The sequence below is a fragment of the Toxorhynchites rutilus genome, chromosome 2 (genome assembly GCF_029784135.1).
Source record: "Toxorhynchites rutilus septentrionalis strain SRP chromosome 2, ASM2978413v1, whole genome shotgun sequence".
NCBI classification, from domain to species: Eukaryota; Metazoa; Arthropoda; class Insecta; order Diptera; family Culicidae; genus Toxorhynchites; species Toxorhynchites rutilus.
Window position 1 is genome coordinate 95,915,147 of NC_073745.1, and position 21,497 is coordinate 95,936,643.

At 37.9% G+C, this 21,497-nt stretch overlaps 1 protein-coding gene and 2 long non-coding RNA genes across 3 annotated transcripts; all 3 read left to right on the forward strand.

Annotated features, from left to right (window-relative positions):
- Positions 1 to 9,872: 9,872 nt before the first annotated feature.
- Positions 9,873 to 11,018, forward strand: LOC129768859 (uncharacterized). The gene is made up of 3 exons (XR_008741748.1): positions 9,873 to 10,087; positions 10,147 to 10,545; positions 10,602 to 11,018. It is a non-coding gene; the product is annotated as an uncharacterized LOC129768859 (long non-coding RNA).
- A 610-nt stretch (positions 11,019 to 11,628) lies between these two features.
- Positions 11,629 to 12,800, forward strand: LOC129768860 (uncharacterized). Its single transcript, XR_008741749.1, has 3 exons — positions 11,629 to 11,841; positions 11,901 to 12,299; positions 12,356 to 12,800. It is a non-coding gene; the product is annotated as an uncharacterized LOC129768860 (long non-coding RNA).
- A 3,017-nt stretch (positions 12,801 to 15,817) lies between these two features.
- On the forward strand, positions 15,818 to 18,126 carry LOC129765476 (hexamerin-1.1-like). The gene is made up of 3 exons (XM_055765837.1): positions 15,818 to 15,978; positions 16,040 to 16,167; positions 16,220 to 18,126. The coding sequence occupies exons 1-3, from the start codon at positions 15,876 to 15,878 to the stop codon at positions 18,068 to 18,070; spliced, it is 2,082 nt and encodes a 693-aa protein (XP_055621812.1). The 5' UTR covers positions 15,818 to 15,875; the 3' UTR covers positions 18,071 to 18,126.
- The last annotated feature ends 3,371 nt before the right edge of the window (positions 18,127 to 21,497 follow it).

Below are 21,497 nucleotides of genomic sequence, written 5' to 3' on the forward strand. Positions count from 1 at the left end.
ATATTAAATGCTTTCCTATAACAGAGTTCATTCAAAGGGACATTGTCGCGATCAGAGTTGAGATACCAACCGTCAAGGGAAGATCCGACATAATAATTGCGTCGGCTTATTTCCCCGGCGACGTACCTGAGGCACCTGAGGCGTTTGTAAATTATTGCAGAGAAATCAAAAAAGACTTCATCATCGGCTGTGATGCCAACGCTCATCACACTTTGTGGGGTAGTACTGACATAAACAGTCGAGGTGAATGTCTTTTAGAATTTCTCTCTTCAAACAACATTGACATTGCCAATATAGGCAATGAACCATCGTTTATAAACGCTATCAGACAAGAAGTCCTGGACCTGACACTGTGCAGTCCGGTAATTTCTTCGAAAATACACAACTGGCACGTTTCGGAAGAGGCGTCTTTGTCTGATCACAGACACATTATCTTCGAATGGGATGGTGGCTTGACAGTACAGAGAGAATATCGTGATCCAAGGAAAAGCAATTGGGAACGATATTCACTTAAACTCGAGTCAAAAATTCTTAATACACGAATAAGATCGATTCAACAGCTCGAATCAACTTCAAAAGAATTAAATGATACGATAGTTTCTGTCTATAACAGTAATTGTCTACTAAAGAGAGTTTCTTCGATAAGAAACGTTCCGTGGTGGAACAAAAGGCTTGAGCGGCTTCGTAAAGGAGCGGAGGCTGTTCAACAGAGCTAAATTTAATTCGGATTGGTCTCAATATAGGAGCGCCCTAACCGAATATAACAGAGAACTAAGACGATCTAAACGAAAATCTTGGGTAATTAACTGCGAAAGCATTGAAAGTACCCCAATCGTTGCAAGACTAAGCAAGATTCTTGCAAAAGATCACTCGAACGGGCTAGGTTCCCTCCAAAAGGTCGACGGTTCGTTCACAAAATCTCCCTCAGAAGTATTAGACTTACTGATGAAAACTCACTTCCCGGGATCTACATCGGTTCATTATGATACCAGTCCTAGCTATAACCGCGACCTAAAATGCTCTCGAAGGTATCCTGAAAGTGCAGAGGAAGTCACAAACATAGTTGCTGGATTGGTTTTTACGAGGGCCAGAGTAGAAAGCGCGGTGAGATCTTTCAACCATACAAATCCGCAGGTGCAGATGGAATTTTCCCAGCCCTGATTCAAAAAGAAGAATCTAAGCTGATTCCATCTCTAATAGAGATTCTGATACTAGATCACATTCCTTCCACATGAAGACTCGTTAAAGTGGTCTACATTCCAAAAGCTGGGAAATGTGACAAATCACTCCCAAAATCATTCAGACCAATAAGTTTATCACCAATACTGTTGAAAACTATGGAGAAAGCCCTACATGAATACATAAAGTCGGTATTCATGTCTAAATGTCCTTTATCTAAACACACACGCTTGTGACTAAAATGGAAAAATCTCTTTCGTCAAAAGAAACTGCATTATGTGCGTTTCTTGGTATCGAAGGGACTTTCGACAATGCTTCCTATGTATCAATGGCACAGGCTATGAGAAGAAGACATTTCGATGACTGTATAGTCGAATGGATCAAAGGCATGCTCACAAATAGACAAATCACCTCGGAGCTGGGTGGGTCGTCGACATTTGTAATTGCAACGAAAGGTTGCCCACAAGGAGGGGTCTATCACCTCTCCTTTGGTCACTGGTGGTTGACGACCTTCTGATTAGTTTGGAGGCGAATGGTTTCGAAACCGTAGGTTTTGCTGACGATCTAGTCATAACGGTACGTGGCAAGTTCGACGATGTGATATCGAGCAGGATGCAGATGGCCCTAAACCTTACACAATCATTGTGTATCAAAGAAGGTCTGAGCATAAAACCCTCAAAAACAACAATTCTCGCGTAACTTTTGAAAAGGTCCAATGTAACATTTTCGTCAACTCGAGAAAAACGTAGTTGAAGACCCGAACATTATTCCGCGAATTGTCTTAAAAGTTATCGATCTTTATCGCTCCTCTCACCACTAGCGATCGAGAATAGCTCTCCAAAACCAATCGTAGCTGTTGTTCCGTGATTTGAGTTTAAAGTTGAAGCCAAGGAGCGAAAATGTTACATTGGACGTTTTGACTGCCCGCGTTTGCACATTGGACATATTACGTTGCACAATAAGAATTTGAAATTAACTACTAAACAACAATCCAAAAATCAGCATTTCGTTCTAAAGACAGATTATTATTGTTATCACCCGTTGAATTGAACTGAAATCGATAACAACTACTGTAAGAAACAAAAACTCAAAACGACCGAAGTACGACTTCGTGTTGTTTTGACCTAAGACAAGACCAGACAACTGGCTTCTTACTCTTCTTCGTCGTCCAAAAACGAAGCCATGACATGAAGATGCCAGAGCTGCCAAATATTATAAAATATCGGATTTTTCAAATTTCTATTTTAATGAATCGTAACATTTGGTTGGTGCGAATTCAATGATTATTGCATATTTTCAAATAGACAATCTCAAAAATATGCTTTAAAAGGATAAAATAAGTCTTTTAAATACCCATATCTATAATATAATCGTTTCCAAAACAAATTTGGGATTTTTTTTTAGCAAATAAATCTAATCTGACAACCGTTACAGCGTTATGCAGATTCTCATTGTCTGAACCAAAACATTCTATCTTATTATATGAGCAGGAATACAACCAAAACAACGTTAGGAAGCCATTTTATTCATACAAAACGTAATTCAAAAATAAAAATGAAGTGTAAAGCCTTAAATTGTGAGCGAAGGACGGATACTCATCCTGAGTATAAATTTTATCGGTTCCCTCAAGACAAAAATATTCGGAAAGAATGGATTCGATTTTGCATGAACAGTGAATTAGAAGTTCCATTCTTTGAAATCAAATCAAGCACAAGAATATGTAGCGTAAGTATTAAAAACTAATTCTAAAACATATCCTAATACTAGTATATATACAGGCTCATTTTGTTGATGGGAAATACAATGAAAATGGAGTTACGAAAATTCCGACCTTAGCTGCATCCGCGAATGAGGAATGGGAAGAGATACAAAGTATTGAGAACAATTATGATTTGGTTGACGTATATGAAGGAGATAAACAACTACAGGAAGAAATATTTCGTTTGAAACATCAAATTTCCAAGCTGAAAAGGTAGTGTGTCAAAAAATATGTTATTTTCTAATATTTTATATTGATGTAACCGTTAATAGAATTGTAAAACAATGGAAGAAAAAATGCGGATATCTGACCTCGAGAATTCGTGGAAAACAACCCTTGAAGAAGCTTTTCAGAGAAGATCAAATTAAGCTATTAACAGGAGAGGTTAAAAAAGTGAAACGTTGGTCCAATGAAACGATTACGGAAAATTTACAAATTCGGTTTGCATGTCAAGGTGGATACGACAAGCTTATTCAAAAAGGCTTCCCGTTCCCATCCACGAGGACTCTACTACGCCAAATTGAAGGAGTTCGTTTCAGTCCTGGTATGTAATTATAATCATATGTCTCATCGCATGTTAATATATGAAATGATATTTTGTAGGTATTCTTGAAGATATATTCGAGCTGCTACAACATAAAGTCTCCACAATGTCGGTTGAAGAAAAGGACTGCGGATTGGTTCTAGACGAAATGAGCATAGACGAGGCAAATGAGTTTTGCCAAAATACGAAGCAGTTTGTTGGAACAACAACGCTTCCTATGTCCCAAACTTTAGCCTGTAAAGCTTTGGTATTCATGCTAGTTGGAATCGCAGCGCGCTGGAAACAGGTGGTTGCTTTCGAGTACACCGGCAACTCTATACAAAAAGAGTTTTTGAAGAATGCTGTATTGTCTGCAGTTTCAAGAGCAGAGGGAATCAGTTTGCGTGTCCATTTTATAACAACAGATTCCGGGTCCGAAAACCAGCGCATGTGGAAGGATTTGGGGATCGATATTCGTCGCAAAAATGAGACATTAAATGCTGCGATACCTCATCCAAACGCTGAGAACAGAATGCTAGAGATCATACCCGATCCCGTACACGTATTTAAAAATACAGTACATGGCTGGTTGAACAATGTCTACCTGAAAGTTCCGGATTGGTATGTTCGTGAAAAAAAGCTAACATCCAATATTGTTCATCGAGACCATTTAACCACAATCGTGAACTCCGAAATAAACAACACGTTGCGGCTTTGTCACAGACTAACGGCCTCGGATGTGTGCTTTGACAACAGAACATCTTCAATAGATAAAATGAAAGTATGCAACGCAACAAAATATTGCAACAGGACGGTGGCTGCAGCATTGAAGTTTCATGCGGAAATACGAGAATTACCGGAGCTTCTTACTACCGCATGCTTCATAGAAGACTTTGCTCGATGGTTCGAGCTTATCAATAATAGGGCAGAAGAAAAAGTATTTTGTTTGAATGATCCTATGAAATATGACGAGGATATCGCTCATCTGAAGACCATGGTGCGGTTAATGTATGATCTCCAAGTAGGACACGGACATTGGAAACCATGGCAAACAAGTGTAATCGTTTGCACGAATGCAATTGTGAGGTTGACAGATCGGCTTTTGCATGAAGGACACCCACAAATATTTACATCGCGGTTCGTCCAAGATTGTCTGGAGAGTCTTTTCTCATTGATTCGTGCAAAGCAACGACGCCCAACTCCATTGCAATTCAGCAATAACTTGAAAATTGTGACTCTTTCGCAATACATGACCGTAGTACCGAATGCTTCGTATACAGCCGATACACAACAACATCTTATTGGATTGATAGATTTGCTATCAAAGCGGCGTGAAGAATATTCAGCCCAGAAATTGATGGACAATGAAGCAGCATCGACATCATATCGAATTTCAGCTTCATCTAATTCTAGTGATAATGGATATATATGAATATTGAATATTGAATTCGACTATGAATTCGACTTGAATTCGACTATGAGTATACCGTCGATGAAGCGAAAACTTTTCTCGACAGAACAGAAGGAAGGAAGGTATTGAATTAGAGAGACTTTAAACTCTGAGAGTTCATTCGTCTCTTTCGACAGAACAGAACAAAATTCATTGTTCTATATAGCTGGTTTCATCATCAAAAAAATTATTCAGCGGGAAAGAACATGTCAGCAGTGTAACAAGAGATTGGTAGTCAGCAAAACACAACCTAGATTGTATCAACCGTCTCTTTTTTCATATTTGCGAGCTACAGCTTCTAACTCTCCCATCTGCATAGTGAATGATGAGACTTTTAATTTCTTCTTAGCAATGGAAATTCTATTCCGAAATATGAAATCGCATTTGGAACCTAACGAAGCTGATTTGCCGAAGAAAATGGCAGGAGAAATAAATGTTTTGCCATCCACTTTATTCCATTGTGAAAAAACAAGGAATGACATTATAAAAAAATTTATATCTTTTCGTTTAAAAAGCGGAGAAAACAAAAAAACAAGGAAACGAAAATTTGATAGCAGGAGCATGGCATGGTAGAAATAAAATATATTAGTATCAGAAACCAAATAGATTATTATTAAACTAAACTTATGTCCATTTCCATTTTAGTGTTGTCCGAAAACTCATTTTTTCCACTTTTTCCCAAAAATGACTTTTTCAAAAAATCATAACTTTTGAACCTCTGAACCGATTCAGATGATCAATAAATCTAATTGAAGCCAATGAGGTAGATTTTTAATAGAAAAAATATTGAAAAAAGTATTGAACTTGGAAAGAGGGTTCTAGAGAGGTGTTTTTTTCGTTTTAGAGTCATTATTTTGTAAATTTAACATGTTTTAAGTCTTCGTTCAATATTCTTATGTGACTAGACTAGACCTATGCGACTAGAATCCTATCTTTCCGGTAAGTGTGATATTTTTTCAAAAAAGATTGGCTTATTGGCTTCAATTTAATATGTCGATCATCTCAATCAGTTCAGTAGTTCAAATGTAATAAATTTTTGCAAAAAATTATTTTTGGATAAGAGTGGAAAAATGATTTTACGGACGACCGGTTAACTTTGAAAAGTCACTCAAAAACACAAAAAAGCCTATCTGATATCGAGATATGTTATGTAATAAATCCTCAGCTTTCAAGAAAAAACATAAAATATAAAAACATAAAAACAAAAAACATAAAAATAACAAAAAACAACTACAATCAATAGTTACGAAAACAAAATTCGATTTCTTGGCAAGCCTAATATTTTTCCAAAAAAGATTAATTGGCTTCAATTTGATATATCGATCATCTAAATCGGTTCAGTGATTCAAAAGTTATGAATTTTTAAAAAAGGCACTTTTAGGAAAAAGTTGAAAAAAATGATTTTTCGGACCACCCTAAAATAAGAAAAGGTCACCCTAACGAAAAAATAAAAAATACGGGTCTAATATTTTGCAATAAAGAAAGAAACTACCACTTTTCATGGAAATCTGAGGAGCACTATATCGGTTTGACATGAAATGGATGTATATATATATATATATATATATATATATATATAAATTTTTCAATTCAATCAAAATATAGTAACAAAATAATTAGGTAAAACGTGTATACAATTCCTTCACATTTCCTCTAAACTAAGTATCGTAATATCAATTAAATTCATTTTTTTTTCTAAATTCAATACAAACCCAACGTAATTTATTTTTATTGGCAACACTGGAAAAATCGACTTTGTTTACAAAATTTATCGAAATCGACCAATCAGAAATCAGAACGACTGACAGAAATTTGGTCCGTATCTGACAGAAATTTGGTCCGTAAAAGACCCCCTATTGTCTGATCTTATCTTAGGTTTTGACTGCTTTGTTACTTCGGACGTTTCGGGCATCGGAGGAAAGTGGCGTCCGAAGTAACAGCCGGGTGCTTAAAATCCGAATCTGTACATTGGATATTTTTTGTATCGGCGATAAAAAGATGAAGAAAGTAGATACGTGAAGGATTGTTTTTGTATTACATTCAATTATTGAAGACTATTAGCGTGCATCCATTAACTCGATTTGTTTACATTTGTTACATAGGACCTTTTCAAAAGTTACGCGAGAATTGTTCCTTTCACCAAAAAGAAGAAACTGCATCTTGGAGGATAGGAAATAAAATTCAGCGTTTCAGTGAAATATCTAGGCGTAATACTACACGCTAAACTAAACTGGAATGCACATTTAGATGCAATTATCAGTAAGGCCAACATTGCCCTATGGGCATGTTCTAAAAGGCTATCACCTGTTACCTTTGGGTCAACATGTTCAGCTGGAGGCTAATAGAAGCACTCTAAAGCTAAAAAGATTTTAAAAAATATTAGACGGGGACAAAACTGGTCACTTGAACATCCTGAATCTCTTACCCGTTGGACCAACCTCAGAGATCAAAAGTGATTGGATGGAACCTAGGACCAATTATGACATTCCATACAGGGTGATCGAACTTTCTCGTTCAGTATGGGACGAGGGTGGTCCCAATGTTTGTAATGGTTCAATCCTGTTCTATACCGATGGGTTGAAAATGGGTAACAGAACAGGTGTTGGAGTGTATGGTCCCAGAATAAAAATTTCTGGTTCTATGGGGAACTGGCCAACAGTTTTCCAGGCAGAAGTAGCTGCAATAATAGAATGTATAAATGTCTGTCTGAAATTATAGACAATTCAGAACAATTCTGTGGAATTTCTGAATGTGTGTTGAAGAGTGAGCTGAAGAAATTGGAAGACTAGGAAGTAACGGCCAACTGGATGGCTGTACAACTTAACCAGTCAAAAAAAATTATCACGCCGAATATTAAAACTACTCAACAATTGCTGAGTCTTAATAAGAAAGACTTCAGCACATTCACTGGTCTTATAACAGGACACTGTCCGAGTAAATACCATCTCTAAACCTATGTTAGTGCAAGATGATATTTGTCGATTTGTAATGCCGAAAGCGAAACCTTGGAACATTGGCTCTGCAAATGCGGAGCACTAACAAGACGCAGACTTCAACACCTTGATAAGGTTATTCTGGAGCCCAAGGAAGTTTGGTCTGTGTCGCCGATCAGGACTATAAATTTTATCAAACAGATTATTCCTGATTGGCACCTATCTCGCTATAGCTTTCAGTCTACTTCTTCATCAATAAGCAGTAGATAAGCTTGAAGCGTAGTATAAATAATGGGGCATACCACAACAGTTCAAAATAATGGACGCAGTGGTTCACACCCAACAAGGGGAAGATGATATTCGCGGCCTGAGGGGTCCCTTGCGTTTATCATGGAAGGCAACATTGTCAGTGGAAATGGGTAAGAAGAATCAGTATTCACTGTGGTGAGTTATGTGATTCTGAAAACGCAAATTCTCAACAATTGGGCTAAACAAGATTTCGGGAAAAATATCCATTTTAATCGGAGCGGTCATTTCGTTATTTATCGTGCGTAGTACGTAGGTATTTTTTCTGACATGAGAAGATCACTGAGGAAACTGCTTTAAAATTCTAGAACTATATATTCTTATTAATCACTTATATTACGTATCAAACTTTTTCAATCGACCAACCGAGGTTATTTTGGCAACCTGAGAAGGTCACCTTGAAACTCCTTTAATATTCCTCAAATAGACTATATATGTTTCAACCTGAGAAGATCATAGAAAGAATTCCTGTCTTATCCATTTCTATATTTGCTTAATAACCATGGACAGCCGATATTACAACCTTCTTTTTTAGGGGCTTAGGACCCTCTGTTCTCAATAATTTCAGGTTCTTTGTCGGACATGTTACTTTATCAGGGTGGTCACCCATTCGGAAAGAGCGGAAAATTCGAGAAAAAGTCGGGAACTAAAATCCATCGGGAAAAAGTCGGGAATTGCTTCATGAAATCGGGATTTTTTTGCTCTGTGAGACTGAATGGAAAGTGCAGCAAGAAAAAATCAGGGCTCAACGTGTTAATAGACATAATATGATTAATTCATATTCTTTTCTCTTATGGTTTTCTTATGACATCCAATAGAAACATTCGTATTTTTGAAAAATAGTAGTTGATAGTTGAAATTTAGATCCAACGTACGGGTCAAAATTAGTCCTTAAAATAAATCAAGGCTCTGGAGTAAGAATGAACAAAGGAGTCGGATTCAGGATCATTGAAAAAATGCTACATATATCGTGTTATTTAGTTCTTCTCGTCTCATATGCATTTTTTTCCAGCGTTATTTTAATAAGACAGGTTTTCTGCGTTATATTCTTAGCAATGTTAATGAAACAATTAAGCACGGGCTATTACTTGAAAACATGAACAAGTCCACATATCTTACTGAATCACAAAATGAACTTTAGAAACATTATTTCTTATTTTTTGTTCATTCTGATTGTTCAGGTATGCGGATGAGATTCGATTCTAATAACTTAATTACTTAATTTGACTTACATTGAATTAATTGTAGAATTTCGATTGGATAGAAATATCGCATGAGGTGCGATTCACATACAACATCCACGTCACGTTCACATCCCGTCACGTCACGTTACGTCAGTTATTCTACCATCCCACAATCCAATCGACGAAAAAAACATCGACCTAACAACAACCGTAACGCTGTTACCTATTCACGATGACGACGATTAGGTATCGACATCTGGATACGGCATTAGTTTGTATGAGGCAAACTATTCTCTATCATATTAGTCGGCCCGAATCAGATTATATTTGCTAAAATTTGTATGAAATTTTTTTCTTGGCATAATTTTTTCTACTTAAAGTACGTTGTCATGACCCTAATTTGAATTATTTTCTATAGACGTTCAGATATTCTCAAAAAAACTTGTCATTATAATATAAAATTATCTCAAAACATATTTTTTTATGACGTTTTTTCACCACTTGCAGGCAATGGTGATTTTCACTTACATAGAGTACTAATTTGATTAAGGAAAAATCATGTTCATTCATAATTTTCATTTTAAAAGTGTATTCATTCCTTCTGCAAATCCATACTGTCATGCCTATTCCCCAATATCGCCAACGCGGATAGTTCGTTGAATAATTAAACAAACTAAATGGCATCACTGGTGGTTCTTTTTTCCACTCCGCTAAACTGTCATCTCAAACAAAAACAAATGGATCATACAACTGGTGAGTATGAAATATATTTCGGCTTTTTAATTATTAATTATTTTATCTTGTCTTATCAGCTATGAATACATTCGACTCATTTGCTTCCATCAATCGGTAAGTGAGAAAGATGATTTCTCCCATCACCACAGTGCGGATTTCCACTTCTATCACAGCGTCCAACAACATCCGTTTTCCTGCAGCATCAACAGCAGCAGCAGCAGAATTTGACCATGGTATGGTATTGCGAAGAACTTTCCCCATTAAAGGTTCCGTGCTTCGCGCACATTCAAAAATCCTCTTCAGACACGAAAACTCAACGACAAGGAGGTATTTATCAACTTGCTCAGCTGAATTACCACCCCGGAGGAACCCGAATGCACTGATTCCGTAGTATAGTAGAATGGAAATAGGCGAGGTAAGCGAACGTAATCGCATGAAATTTTAATGTTCGCATTTTTATCCGGATCATACAACTGGTGAGTAGGGAATTCATTTCTGCTTTTCACTTACTAATCATTTTATTTTGTTTCAGCTATGAATACATCCGACTCAATCAATCGGCAAGTGAGAAAGATGATTTCTCTCATCACCACATTGCTTATTTCCTCTTCTGTCACACCAGCCAACAGCATCAGCTTTCCCGCAGCAGTATCCTTTAAGTCCAGGGTGCTATTCCGGGGAACAGCAGCAACAGCAACAGCAGCAGGACCTGGCCATCGATAGTATTTCGAGCAATTTTCCCCATCGGAGATCCCGTGCTTCACGCACATTGAAGAATCCTCCTCAGCCACATATCTGTGTAATCAAGGGCAAGGAGGTATTCATCAATGTACTCAGTCGGATTTGAATCGTCAATCCAGACAACCCGGATGCACCGATTCCATTATATACCTTATTTTTATTATACATGGTTTTTTATTATTTTTTTCAATAAAATGATTAAAATCGATCAATGTATTTCCTTTTCATTTTCAATAACAAACCAATACAAACAAGCAGCAAGCAGTGCTGGAAGCAGCGCTGCAAGCAGGTCGACGCCTTGCACATGTTGGCGAAAAAGTGGCGTCAAGTTGTTCGATGAATGCATATGAAAGGTCGATAACTCGATTGCAAGGTGGCAGCATTTGAGGTCGATTGTTGACATTTCATCGACCCGATCTTGGCAGGCAAAACGGAATGTGGGATCCCACAATCCAATCGACGAAAAAAACATCGACCTAACAACAACCGTAACGCTGTTACCTATTCACGATGACGACGATTAGGTATCGACATCTGGATACGGCATTAGTTTGTATGAGGCAAACTATTCTCTATCATATTAGTCGGCCCGAATCAGATTATATTTGCTAAAATTTGTATGAAATTTTTTTCTTGGCATAATTTTTTCTACTTAAAGTACGTTGTCATGACCCTAATTTGAATTATTTTCTATAGACGTTCAGATATTCTCAAAAAAACTTGTCATTATAATATAAAATTATCTCAAAACATATTTTTTTATGACGTTTTTTCACCACTTGCAGGCAATGGTGATTTTCACTTACATAGAGTACTAATTTGATTAAGGAAAAATCATGTTCATTCATAATTTTCATTTTAAAAGTGTATTCATTCCTTCTGCAAATCCATACTGTCATGCCTATTCCCCAATATCGCCAACGCGGATAGTTCGTTGAATAATTAAACAAACTAAATGGCATCACTGGTGGTTCTTTTTTCCACTCCGCTAAACTGTCATCTCAAACAAAAACAAATGGATCATACAACTGGTGAGTATGAAATATATTTCGGCTTTTTAATTATTAATTATTTTATCTTGTCTTATCAGCTATGAATACATTCGACTCATTTGCTTCCATCAATCGGTAAGTGAGAAAGATGATTTCTCCCATCACCACAGTGCGGATTTCCACTTCTATCACAGCGTCCAACAACATCCGTTTTCCTGCAGCATCAACAGCAGCAGCAGCAGAATTTGACCATGGTATGGTATTGCGAAGAACTTTCCCCATTAAAGGTTCCGTGCTTCGCGCACATTCAAAAATCCTCTTCAGACACGAAAACTCAACGACAAGGAGGTATTTATCAACTTGCTCAGCTGAATTACCACCCCGGAGGAACCCGAATGCACTGATTCCGTAGTATAGTAGAATGGAAATAGGCGAGGTAAGCGAACGTAATCGCATGAAATTTTAATGTTCGCATTTTTATCCGGATCATACAACTGGTGAGTAGGGAATTCATTTCTGCTTTTCACTTACTAATCATTTTATTTTGTTTCAGCTATGAATACATCCGACTCAATCAATCGGCAAGTGAGAAAGATGATTTCTCTCATCACCACATTGCTTATTTCCTCTTCTGTCACACCAGCCAACAGCATCAGCTTTCCCGCAGCAGTATCCTTTAAGTCCAGGGTGCTATTCCGGGGAACAGCAGCAACAGCAACAGCAGCAGGACCTGGCCATCGATAGTATTTCGAGCAATTTTCCCCATCGGAGATCCCGTGCTTCACGCACATTGAAGAATCCTCCTCAGCCACATATCTGTGTCATCAAGGGCAAGGAGGTATTCATCAATGTACTCAGTCGGATTTGAATCGTCAATCCAGACAACCCGGATGCACCGATTCCATTATATACCTTATTTTTATTATACATGGTTTTTTATTATTTTTTTCAATAAAATGATTAAAATCGATCAATGTATTTCCTTTTCATTTTCAATAACAAACCAATACAAACAAGCAGCAAGCAGTGCTGGAAGCAGCGCTGCAAGCAGGTCGACGCCTTGCACATGTTGGCGAAAAAGTGGCGTCAAGTTGTTCGATGAATGCATATGAAAGGTCGATAACTCGATTGCAAGGTGGCAGCATTTGAGGTCGATTGTTGACATTTCATCGACCCGATCTTGGCAGGCAAAACGGAATGTGGGATGCAATTATTATGAAAACATCCACATACACCGTATCGTAACGACCCGTCAGCATACGTTCAACGAAAACGACCGAAAGAATTTGTAGAAAAGAATAATTGACGGAGAGGGACGATTTGTTGGGTTTTTGTCTGGGCTTTGTGTCTCGGCTTTTGTTTTGATTTTGGTTGTATTTTTTATGCCAACATATCTCTTAGCTAAAAATTTCGGAGTTAAAATCATTCACGACTAGATGAGAAAAATAGTCTATACATGAGTATTGTTGAATAAGGGTAGGGACTACGGAGTTTAAGCATTTAAATAATATAATTCAATGATTTTCATTGAATTTTTCTAAATTTAGAACTGATTCTAGGCATGCTGATTCGAAAGAGGGCATTGCAATTTAAAATTATTGCAGGTGGCGACACTATGAATAACATTAAATAATTCATTCGTATGATATTTAACGAGGCGGGGCTGGTACAAGCATTGACTGCATGTGTGAATTGGTCGAGACGTTGACCAATTCTTTTCCTTAACGTTCTATGTGAATTGCACATTATGGATTCTTGGTTGTTGGATGTGATAAATGAGGTTCTGGTCAGTTATTCTAATAAATAAGACTTTTTGAACTCTGAGTTTTTAGAGGTGGGGTGGATCTGATATGTTTTTAAGCATTTCAGATTCCAGATGCATATATTCCAGAAACAATCCAGTCCGTATCTCCTGAACCCTACATCCAATATGTTGCTGACAAACACATCGTCCAATTTTTTCTGACATGCGGATCTTTGAAACAATAAAGTAAAAATATTTTCGCAATTCGTATTTCAAAAATCAATTTTTAGCTAACGACACAATATTATACAATGTTTTCATTTTTGAGAGTCGGGGATTTCGTGAAATCATGCAGGAAAAATGCGGGAATTCAAAAATTGAAGTTGAGTGGCCACCCTGCTATAGAATTCCGTCATTCGCAGGCGGAGTTGTCTTCATTTAACGATTTTAGAATTAAAAAAATGAAAAAAAAAATCCTTGATCGCTTCGACTTGGAATTGCCTTCTGCATTGTTACTCATAATATTCCATTCGTTGAAATATTTAACTATTATCACTATTTGTATTTAACGTCATAAAGTTGCTAGATAAATATTCCGTCTGATAGTATGAACGACGCACATACAACGATAACTCCGTACGAATGCTCTTTGATCCTGGTTGTCCCATACGGACACAGGACATGGACGATGCTCTAAAAGAACTGACTTAGGAGCATGACTTAGCATGAATTGGAGATGCATGAGGTTCAAAACCATGGACCATGTCTAGTTTATTTGCAAAATAGTTTAATGAAGAATATTTTATCTTATAATGGGATACAGTATCAGTTGTATAAAATGGTTGTGTCCCATTCACCCGAAACACGTTTACCCGAAGCACATTTACCCGAATGTAACGCATACCCGAATGACATTCACCCGAATGTAACAAATACCCGAATGCAACATATACCCGAATGAACATTTACCCGAATGCAACGTTTACCCGAATGGGATGTTTACCCGAATGGAGAAGGAAAAATTCCGACAAATCAGTTTATGAGTTTTGTCGAATCTGCTGTTAGGAAGTTACGAAGTAAACTGAGAAATTGTAATGAGGAAATATTATTTCTTGATGAAATTTATTTTAAGATCAATGTAATGGGGGTGAAGTCCCCATTTAACGAGGATAAGGAATCGAGGCGGCACCAAGCCGCCGAGGTGACGCAATCCGAGTAGGCCGCCGACCCGCCGTCGGAAGCGGCGGCCTCTCGCAAGCAAACCTGTGTTCCTCCGATTGCCCGGTTTGTTTGAAACATAGGAGACGATCCTTTAGTCAGGTCCGACCGAGCGTTAGAGAGCGTCGGACTGCATACGTTTACCTGGTGCATTACGTTTGCCCGGTTAATTATGCATGTCATGCATTTTGATTGCCTGGTGCACCAGATAAACGTATGGCGTCCGACGCTCGTAAACGGGCTGCGTCATCCATAAGAATTGATGGACTTAATAATACGTTATAAAACTGCATTCTTTCACTTTTCATTATTTTGAAAAGGATTTTATTCAATGCCAGTATTTCTCGAATTGTACTTCCCACGAAAAATACTTTTTGAATGGAAATGAAAGTATGAGACATATATGATCTTTATATAACACTGATCAGAATTAAATATACAAATATAAATACAAATATAGTAAAATTTGTGTATTATTTGAATATATCCTTCTTTTGGGTAAGTGTCGCTTTCGGGTAGATTGTTACATTAGGGTAACTGTCGCATTCGGGTAAATGCTACATTCGGGTAATTGTTGCATTCGGGTAAATGTCGCAATCGGGTAAGTGTCAACTCGGGTAGATGTTACATTCGGGTAGCTGTCGCTCTCGGGTATTTGTTACATTCGGGTGAGTGGAATTCGGGTGAATGTCTTTCGGGTAACTGTCATTCGGGTGAGTGGGTTTCGGGTAAATGTGACACAATCGTATAAAATAGTGAATTGATAAAACAAGTATTTGAAGTTTGTCAGTCCCTCTTCAAATGATTTCCTCCTGAAAGAAATGTGCCAAAAAATTATAGCAAAAATACTCACAAAACTTTGACCGATATGCTCGAAATCAGTATAATCCCATTGTAGATTACAAGAGGAAGATAAACCATTGCAAGGAAATTCATCACGGTGCGAATGTTTAAGAATGGAGCATTTAACCTAACGAACCTCTGATTGGCTGCACATTCAGCTAATTATGCACCGTGCTTATCAATGAATTGAATGCTCCCCTTATACATAGCAACCGCCAGTCCCGAACGATCATTCTGCAGTGGCGCGTGGCATTATCAGGTCGCAAAAATGTGCATGCGATTTATTACTGCTTGTTTATTATTGTTCGCAGGATGCTGGGCAGCTCATACACCGGCATCAGAAGTTTCGAGTGAAAACGGCGTGAAATATGGTAGTTTATTACCTAAAAACTCATCGTCATCGAAATAATTAAATTTTTATTATACTTTTAGCGGACAAGGAATTCTTGCTCAAACAGAAGTTCTTCCTCGATATATTGCGTAATATTTATCAGCCTCTAGGGCTAGAAGAATATCTGCCCTATTCGAGCGGTTGGATCTCAGACGAATCGAAATATAATGTTGGTAACATCCAGTTTAAATTTTCTCATCTACATATTTTGTCTTTCGCAGGACTTCAAAGTGGTGTACAAATTCTTCGATCTGTTCAAAAGAGGTTTTCTCCCCAAAGGAGAAATATTTACCATACTCAACCATTGGCACCTAACTCAAACTCGTTCGTTGTTTTATTTCCTCTACAACTCCAAGGACTGGGACACTTATCACAAGAATGTTGTTTGGGCCCGTGAGAATGTGAATGAAGGGATGTTCATATACGCGGTGCAACTTTCAGTAATACATCGGAAGGATCTGCATGGTATTGTTTTACCGGTTATTTATGAGCTGAATCCTTACCTGTTCTTCACTGGGGATATCATACACGACGCGATGGTGAATAAGTTATTTGATGCTGAGTTCGGTTTCTTCTCGGATAAAAAGCGCAATTCAATCTTCGGTAACTACACATCCAAATTTTGCGATAAATGTGAAGAAGGGAGAATATCATATTACACCGAAGATGTTGGAATGAACGCTTACTACTACTATTATATGTTGGAGTATTCTTCATTTTTGGGAGGTGACGAATTCGGGTTGTACGAAGATCGCCGTGGCGAACTATTTTTCTACATGCATCAACAGTTACTTGCCCGATATAGTCTGGAACGAAAAGGGAATTTTCTCAATCCGGTTGGCGAGCTATTCTGGGAGTGTCCTCAATTGGCAGAGTACCATCCAATGCTGCGTTACTGGAACGGTATCTCCGTGCGTTCAAGAGAAACCGGATCATGCATGCGCTGGTATAATCCGTCAGATCGACAAAATATCCGAGATTATGAGATGCGGATCAAAGAAGCAATTGATAGAGGTTATCACGTGCTTTCTAATGGAACAAAAATCGATTTGAGAACAAGCGCTTCAGTTGATTCTGTTGGCAATATCGTCCAAGGCAACGCTGACAGCATAGACTTTGAATTCTTCAAGTCATATGGATTACTCACTCGTATGGCCATGAGTCAGACTGATTACTATAAATTAACTGAAGGACTGTGGCCTGGAGCGTTGATGCATTACGAAACGTCGATGCGGGATCCGGCTTATTACCAATGGATTGGAAAAAATCTGGAGTTCTACTGGAGATACAAAAGTTATCTTCCGCCATACACTTTCGATGAACTCAATTTTAATGGAGTGAAAATTAAGAGTCTCGTACTGGATAAATTGATTACCTATTTTGACTACTTCGATGCGGATATTAGCAATGGATTCCCTTTCAACACCAAACAGTCACCAGGAAAAAGTGTTTGGGATTTCTCCATATACGCTCGACAGAAACGTCTGAATCATAAACCATTCAGTTACACCATGACCGTGACATCTGAGTTTGAAGGAAAGGGTGTTGTGCGTATGTATTTGGGTCCACAATTCAAGCGTATTGAAGAGCTGCAGGTGCTGAAGAAACACTATTTAGAATTGGATCAATATTTCGTAGACCTAGTTGTTGGAGAGAACGTCATAAAACGAAATACTAAAGAATTCTATTATGATGTCCGTGATCGAACAACCTACACGGAACTGTATAAACGAGTGATACGTGCTATCAAGGGCGATGAACAGTTTGTATTAGATTTGTCGGAAGCACATTGTGGCTGGCCTGATCGATTATTGCTACCGAGAGGACTTCCATCGGGATACAACCTGACTGTATTCTTCATTATTAGTCCGCATAATGCACCAAAGGTTCAACAATATTCTACGTATGATTCTGCTACAAGTTGTGGAGCAGGTTCCGGATCGAAATACGGGGATTCTTTGCCTTTCGGGTATCCACTCGATCGAGAAATCGGTGTGAACTCGTTTATTACTAAAAATATGTTCTTCAAAGATGTGTCGATTTACCACTTTGTAGATGATGAAATGAACTAGTTGTATACCTCTTGTGTTATTGTTGTAATACAATGAGTTCGATTAACAACCTTAAATTTTTGTGTTTCTTGCTAAAAAAGACCGAATCCGAACTCCGACCATTGGAATACCATACCGAAGAACTATTATTAAATCATTCACTCCAGGAGCAATCTTTTTGAGTTTGATCAGATTAACTTTCTGTCATGAATTTTCAACGTTCTGCTGGCAGAGTTTATACTTTTGGCAAAGTAATATAACCGATTTAAGGAAAAGAATAGTCCAATCGTGATGAGTCTTAAGACACCTAGATACCAAATACGAAGAATAACGACTAATAACTCATTTACGAGATACAGTGGAACCTCGATTATCCCCGAAAGCGAGTTCCCTAGTAATTCTATAGATCTCCCTAAATTTGTCGGTTTTTTGTTTTGATCATGGCTTTCACATTATCTTATCACTGGTGTACACGACCTTACAGATGGATAGTTTAATGATTTCTGTATTGATGAAGCATTGCATTTTCATGCTAAAATATAATTTTTCATGTTTAGCGCTTTATTGCGTTATCCGCGATTTTCGTTATACGCGGTGACATAGCCCGACAATTCCGAGGATAATCGGGGTTCTACTGTATTCACTGTACCACCAACCATCCTTTCCAAGGCACGATTTCAACCATGACAACATGCCAACCAAGTTTTTCCATGACTATCATCTGTAGAAGTATACCTATACAGTGCTGTTCGAAATTGCGAGAGAGATTTCAAAGTATTCTCATTTTCTTTCAAATCCTTTTGTAACTTCTAATTTATTTTTATGAAGTATTTTTTTAATACAGGATTCGATATGTATATTCTTCACCGTTGTGAAGAATATGTTAATATGTTTCTTATCTTCAACTATTTGTATGACGTAAAGGGCGATACGTTTAAAATTTGACTAACTTAATTTGAAGTTCGATTGCGTCGTTATGGACGTTCCGGGACAGAAGGTGCAGACATCGTCAATACCATGGAACTATCCAAGTTCCTTCTAAACTATCTGGTTTGACAGATCATCTTCGGCTGAAAAAGTGATATTTGCATCGCGACAGGGACCATAAACCAGAACATACACGCCAAAGAATGTCTGGAGAACGTCTGCTGCCGTTCCTCTACTTCCTCAACGCTTATTATGGAAAGAAGACGATGGACAATGTCGAGAAAAACGAGATGGTGGTGCACAACCAACAATCCGAGTATCCCAGAGCTTCGCCCATAGAGAGGCAATGGGTCATCTTAAAGCTCAAAGCAAACTGGCGTTCTGCGGCGGAAAAAGTCGACGAAGCTGCTGTACAAAACATAACTCTCCTATACTCGCTCGCAAAATCGTAACTCGTATACCCACAGACTGTGTGTCTTTCTGTGATATTGCTATTGCGTATTTTTAGGCGTTATTGGTATTTATTTAAAGAAAAAGATAGGATTGAATGAAAAACTTCAGAAAATATGTTTTCCTCGACTTTATTCAGTTTTAATAGTCATTTTATTCTGTCAGACCTATGCGCGAGTATACGAAGGATAATGGTGGGAATTGAGCGGAAGGTACATCTATTCGGATTTGGCAAAGCAAAATGGCAAAAAGAATATTAAATGAAAATATTTTGTATAATACTAATTCAAATACTAAAAGATAAGTTAAAGTGATTTTTCAAATTAACAATTAACCAAGTTTAGTTTGGTAGAAATAGACGTACCAGGCGCCTTTTTGTTCGACGAGACAATGCACGTACGAAACTTGAGCAATACCGTGAGCCCGAGCCTGTAAGGCCATCTACGCACTAGGCAACCGAAGTTGGAACCCAACTTAACGAATATGGTAAAAAAAATGAGAGCATGTGTAATCAAATGGGACCATACACACTAGGCAACTGGCAACTAAGGTCGGACCAACTTTTTCGATTCAACTCAGCATGTCGAGTCGCGCGTGATAACGTCGGCAACCTATTCGTTCAATTGCTCTTGACATTTTTATTTCTGCGTTCGTTGAGTTTCAATCATGGATGCCAGATGATTTTTTCAGATGTTTTCACATGGTACGAAAAAATGTCTTCAAATGTATTTAGAATCATATTGAAGAAAACTAAAATTCATTACTTAGTTTTGAACAATGCATGATAGATTATTTAAGGTTTAAAAAAATTGTTATACGAGGGCGGTCCGATAAGTACTTGGCTTCATCGCCCGATGGTGTCAGTAGTAGAGATTACTTATCGTGTAGTACATTCTCGTAAACGGCTACTGTCAAAATTTCAGCAGAATCAGACTTGTAGTTTTGTTTTGATCGGGTGTGGAAGCTGACGTGTCCGCGGATTTCAGAAAAATGGAAAAAATGGAAATTCCGCCGTCGACACGGCCAAATTGGTCGAACTGCACTACTCGAACAGATTTCACCTCGTGCGACTTTTTTGTTTCCAAACTTGAAAAAGTCACTCGCCGGGCAGAAATTTGAGTCGAATGAGGAGGTCATCGCCGCCACGGAGGCCTACTTTGCAGACCTCGAGAAATTGTATTTTTCAGATGGATTGAAGAAGTTGGAGTATCGCTGGGTCAAGTGCATCGAGCTAAAAGGAGACTATGTTGAGAAATAAATCGCTACTTTTCCAAAACTTTTGTTTTTTTGTAGACTAAGTACTTATGAAACTACCCTCGTACAATCGATTTTGTTAGCAATGGGATTTTTTTCTTGAATACAACGCTGACTATTATTTTCATTTCGTTGAAATAGTCCTAAAAGGTGTCGTGAGCTTCGTGTGTAAGGTTTGTTTCAGTTTCGTCTCGTTTGTTTCGTTTAACAGGTGTTGAAGGCGGCGATGACCTATAAATTTCAGAAGATTTGTCACAAAATATTTTATATACTCCAAAAAGATTTTCTGCCGGGCTGTTTCCGTTTGAAAAATTCCTAAATAGTCTGACTTGGAGTTAGTGGTTCTACGTGCAGTCTTGTCCTTATCCAAATACCGACCATATTCGATTATTATACCATTGCATTCGGGATACCGAAAATAAACCAACGCCTAACCTCACAATCAATTTCAATACGTTATTCCTGCTGTCCTCGTGATTTTCCAAATCAAATAAGTGTGGTATGTAGCTTACGCAATGCTTAACCAAAGGCAATCAATAACTCAAAATTATTAATTTTGCGACTTGGTACCCTCTGACTTAACACCGAGCAAATGGTGGTGTCCAAGACACGACCGCAATGAGAATATATCGAGCTTCCTTTTGCAAACGGATCAAACTGTGCTATAGGATTAGCGGATGAAATTGCCAACATCCAGCTTTGGCTGACGAAGTTTGCATTCACTGTATACACTTGCGCCACCGATTTTTGTTGCCCTTTCGGAGTAACTTAAAAATAATTGAGTGAGCAAGGCACTGATGCAATCAGAAAATCACAC

Excerpts from the sequence above, each read along its gene's own strand:
- LOC129765476 (XM_055765837.1), top strand. The coding sequence starts at position 15,876 with ATGTGCATGCGATTTATTACTGCTTGTTTATTATTGTTCGCAGGATGC. Across the intron at positions 15,979-16,039 it reads TGAAAACGGCGTGAAATATG|CGGACAAGGAATTCTTGCTC; the intron begins GTAGTTTATTAC and ends TTATACTTTTAG. Across the intron at positions 16,168-16,219 it reads CAGACGAATCGAAATATAAT|GACTTCAAAGTGGTGTACAA; the intron begins GTTGGTAACATC and ends TGTCTTTCGCAG.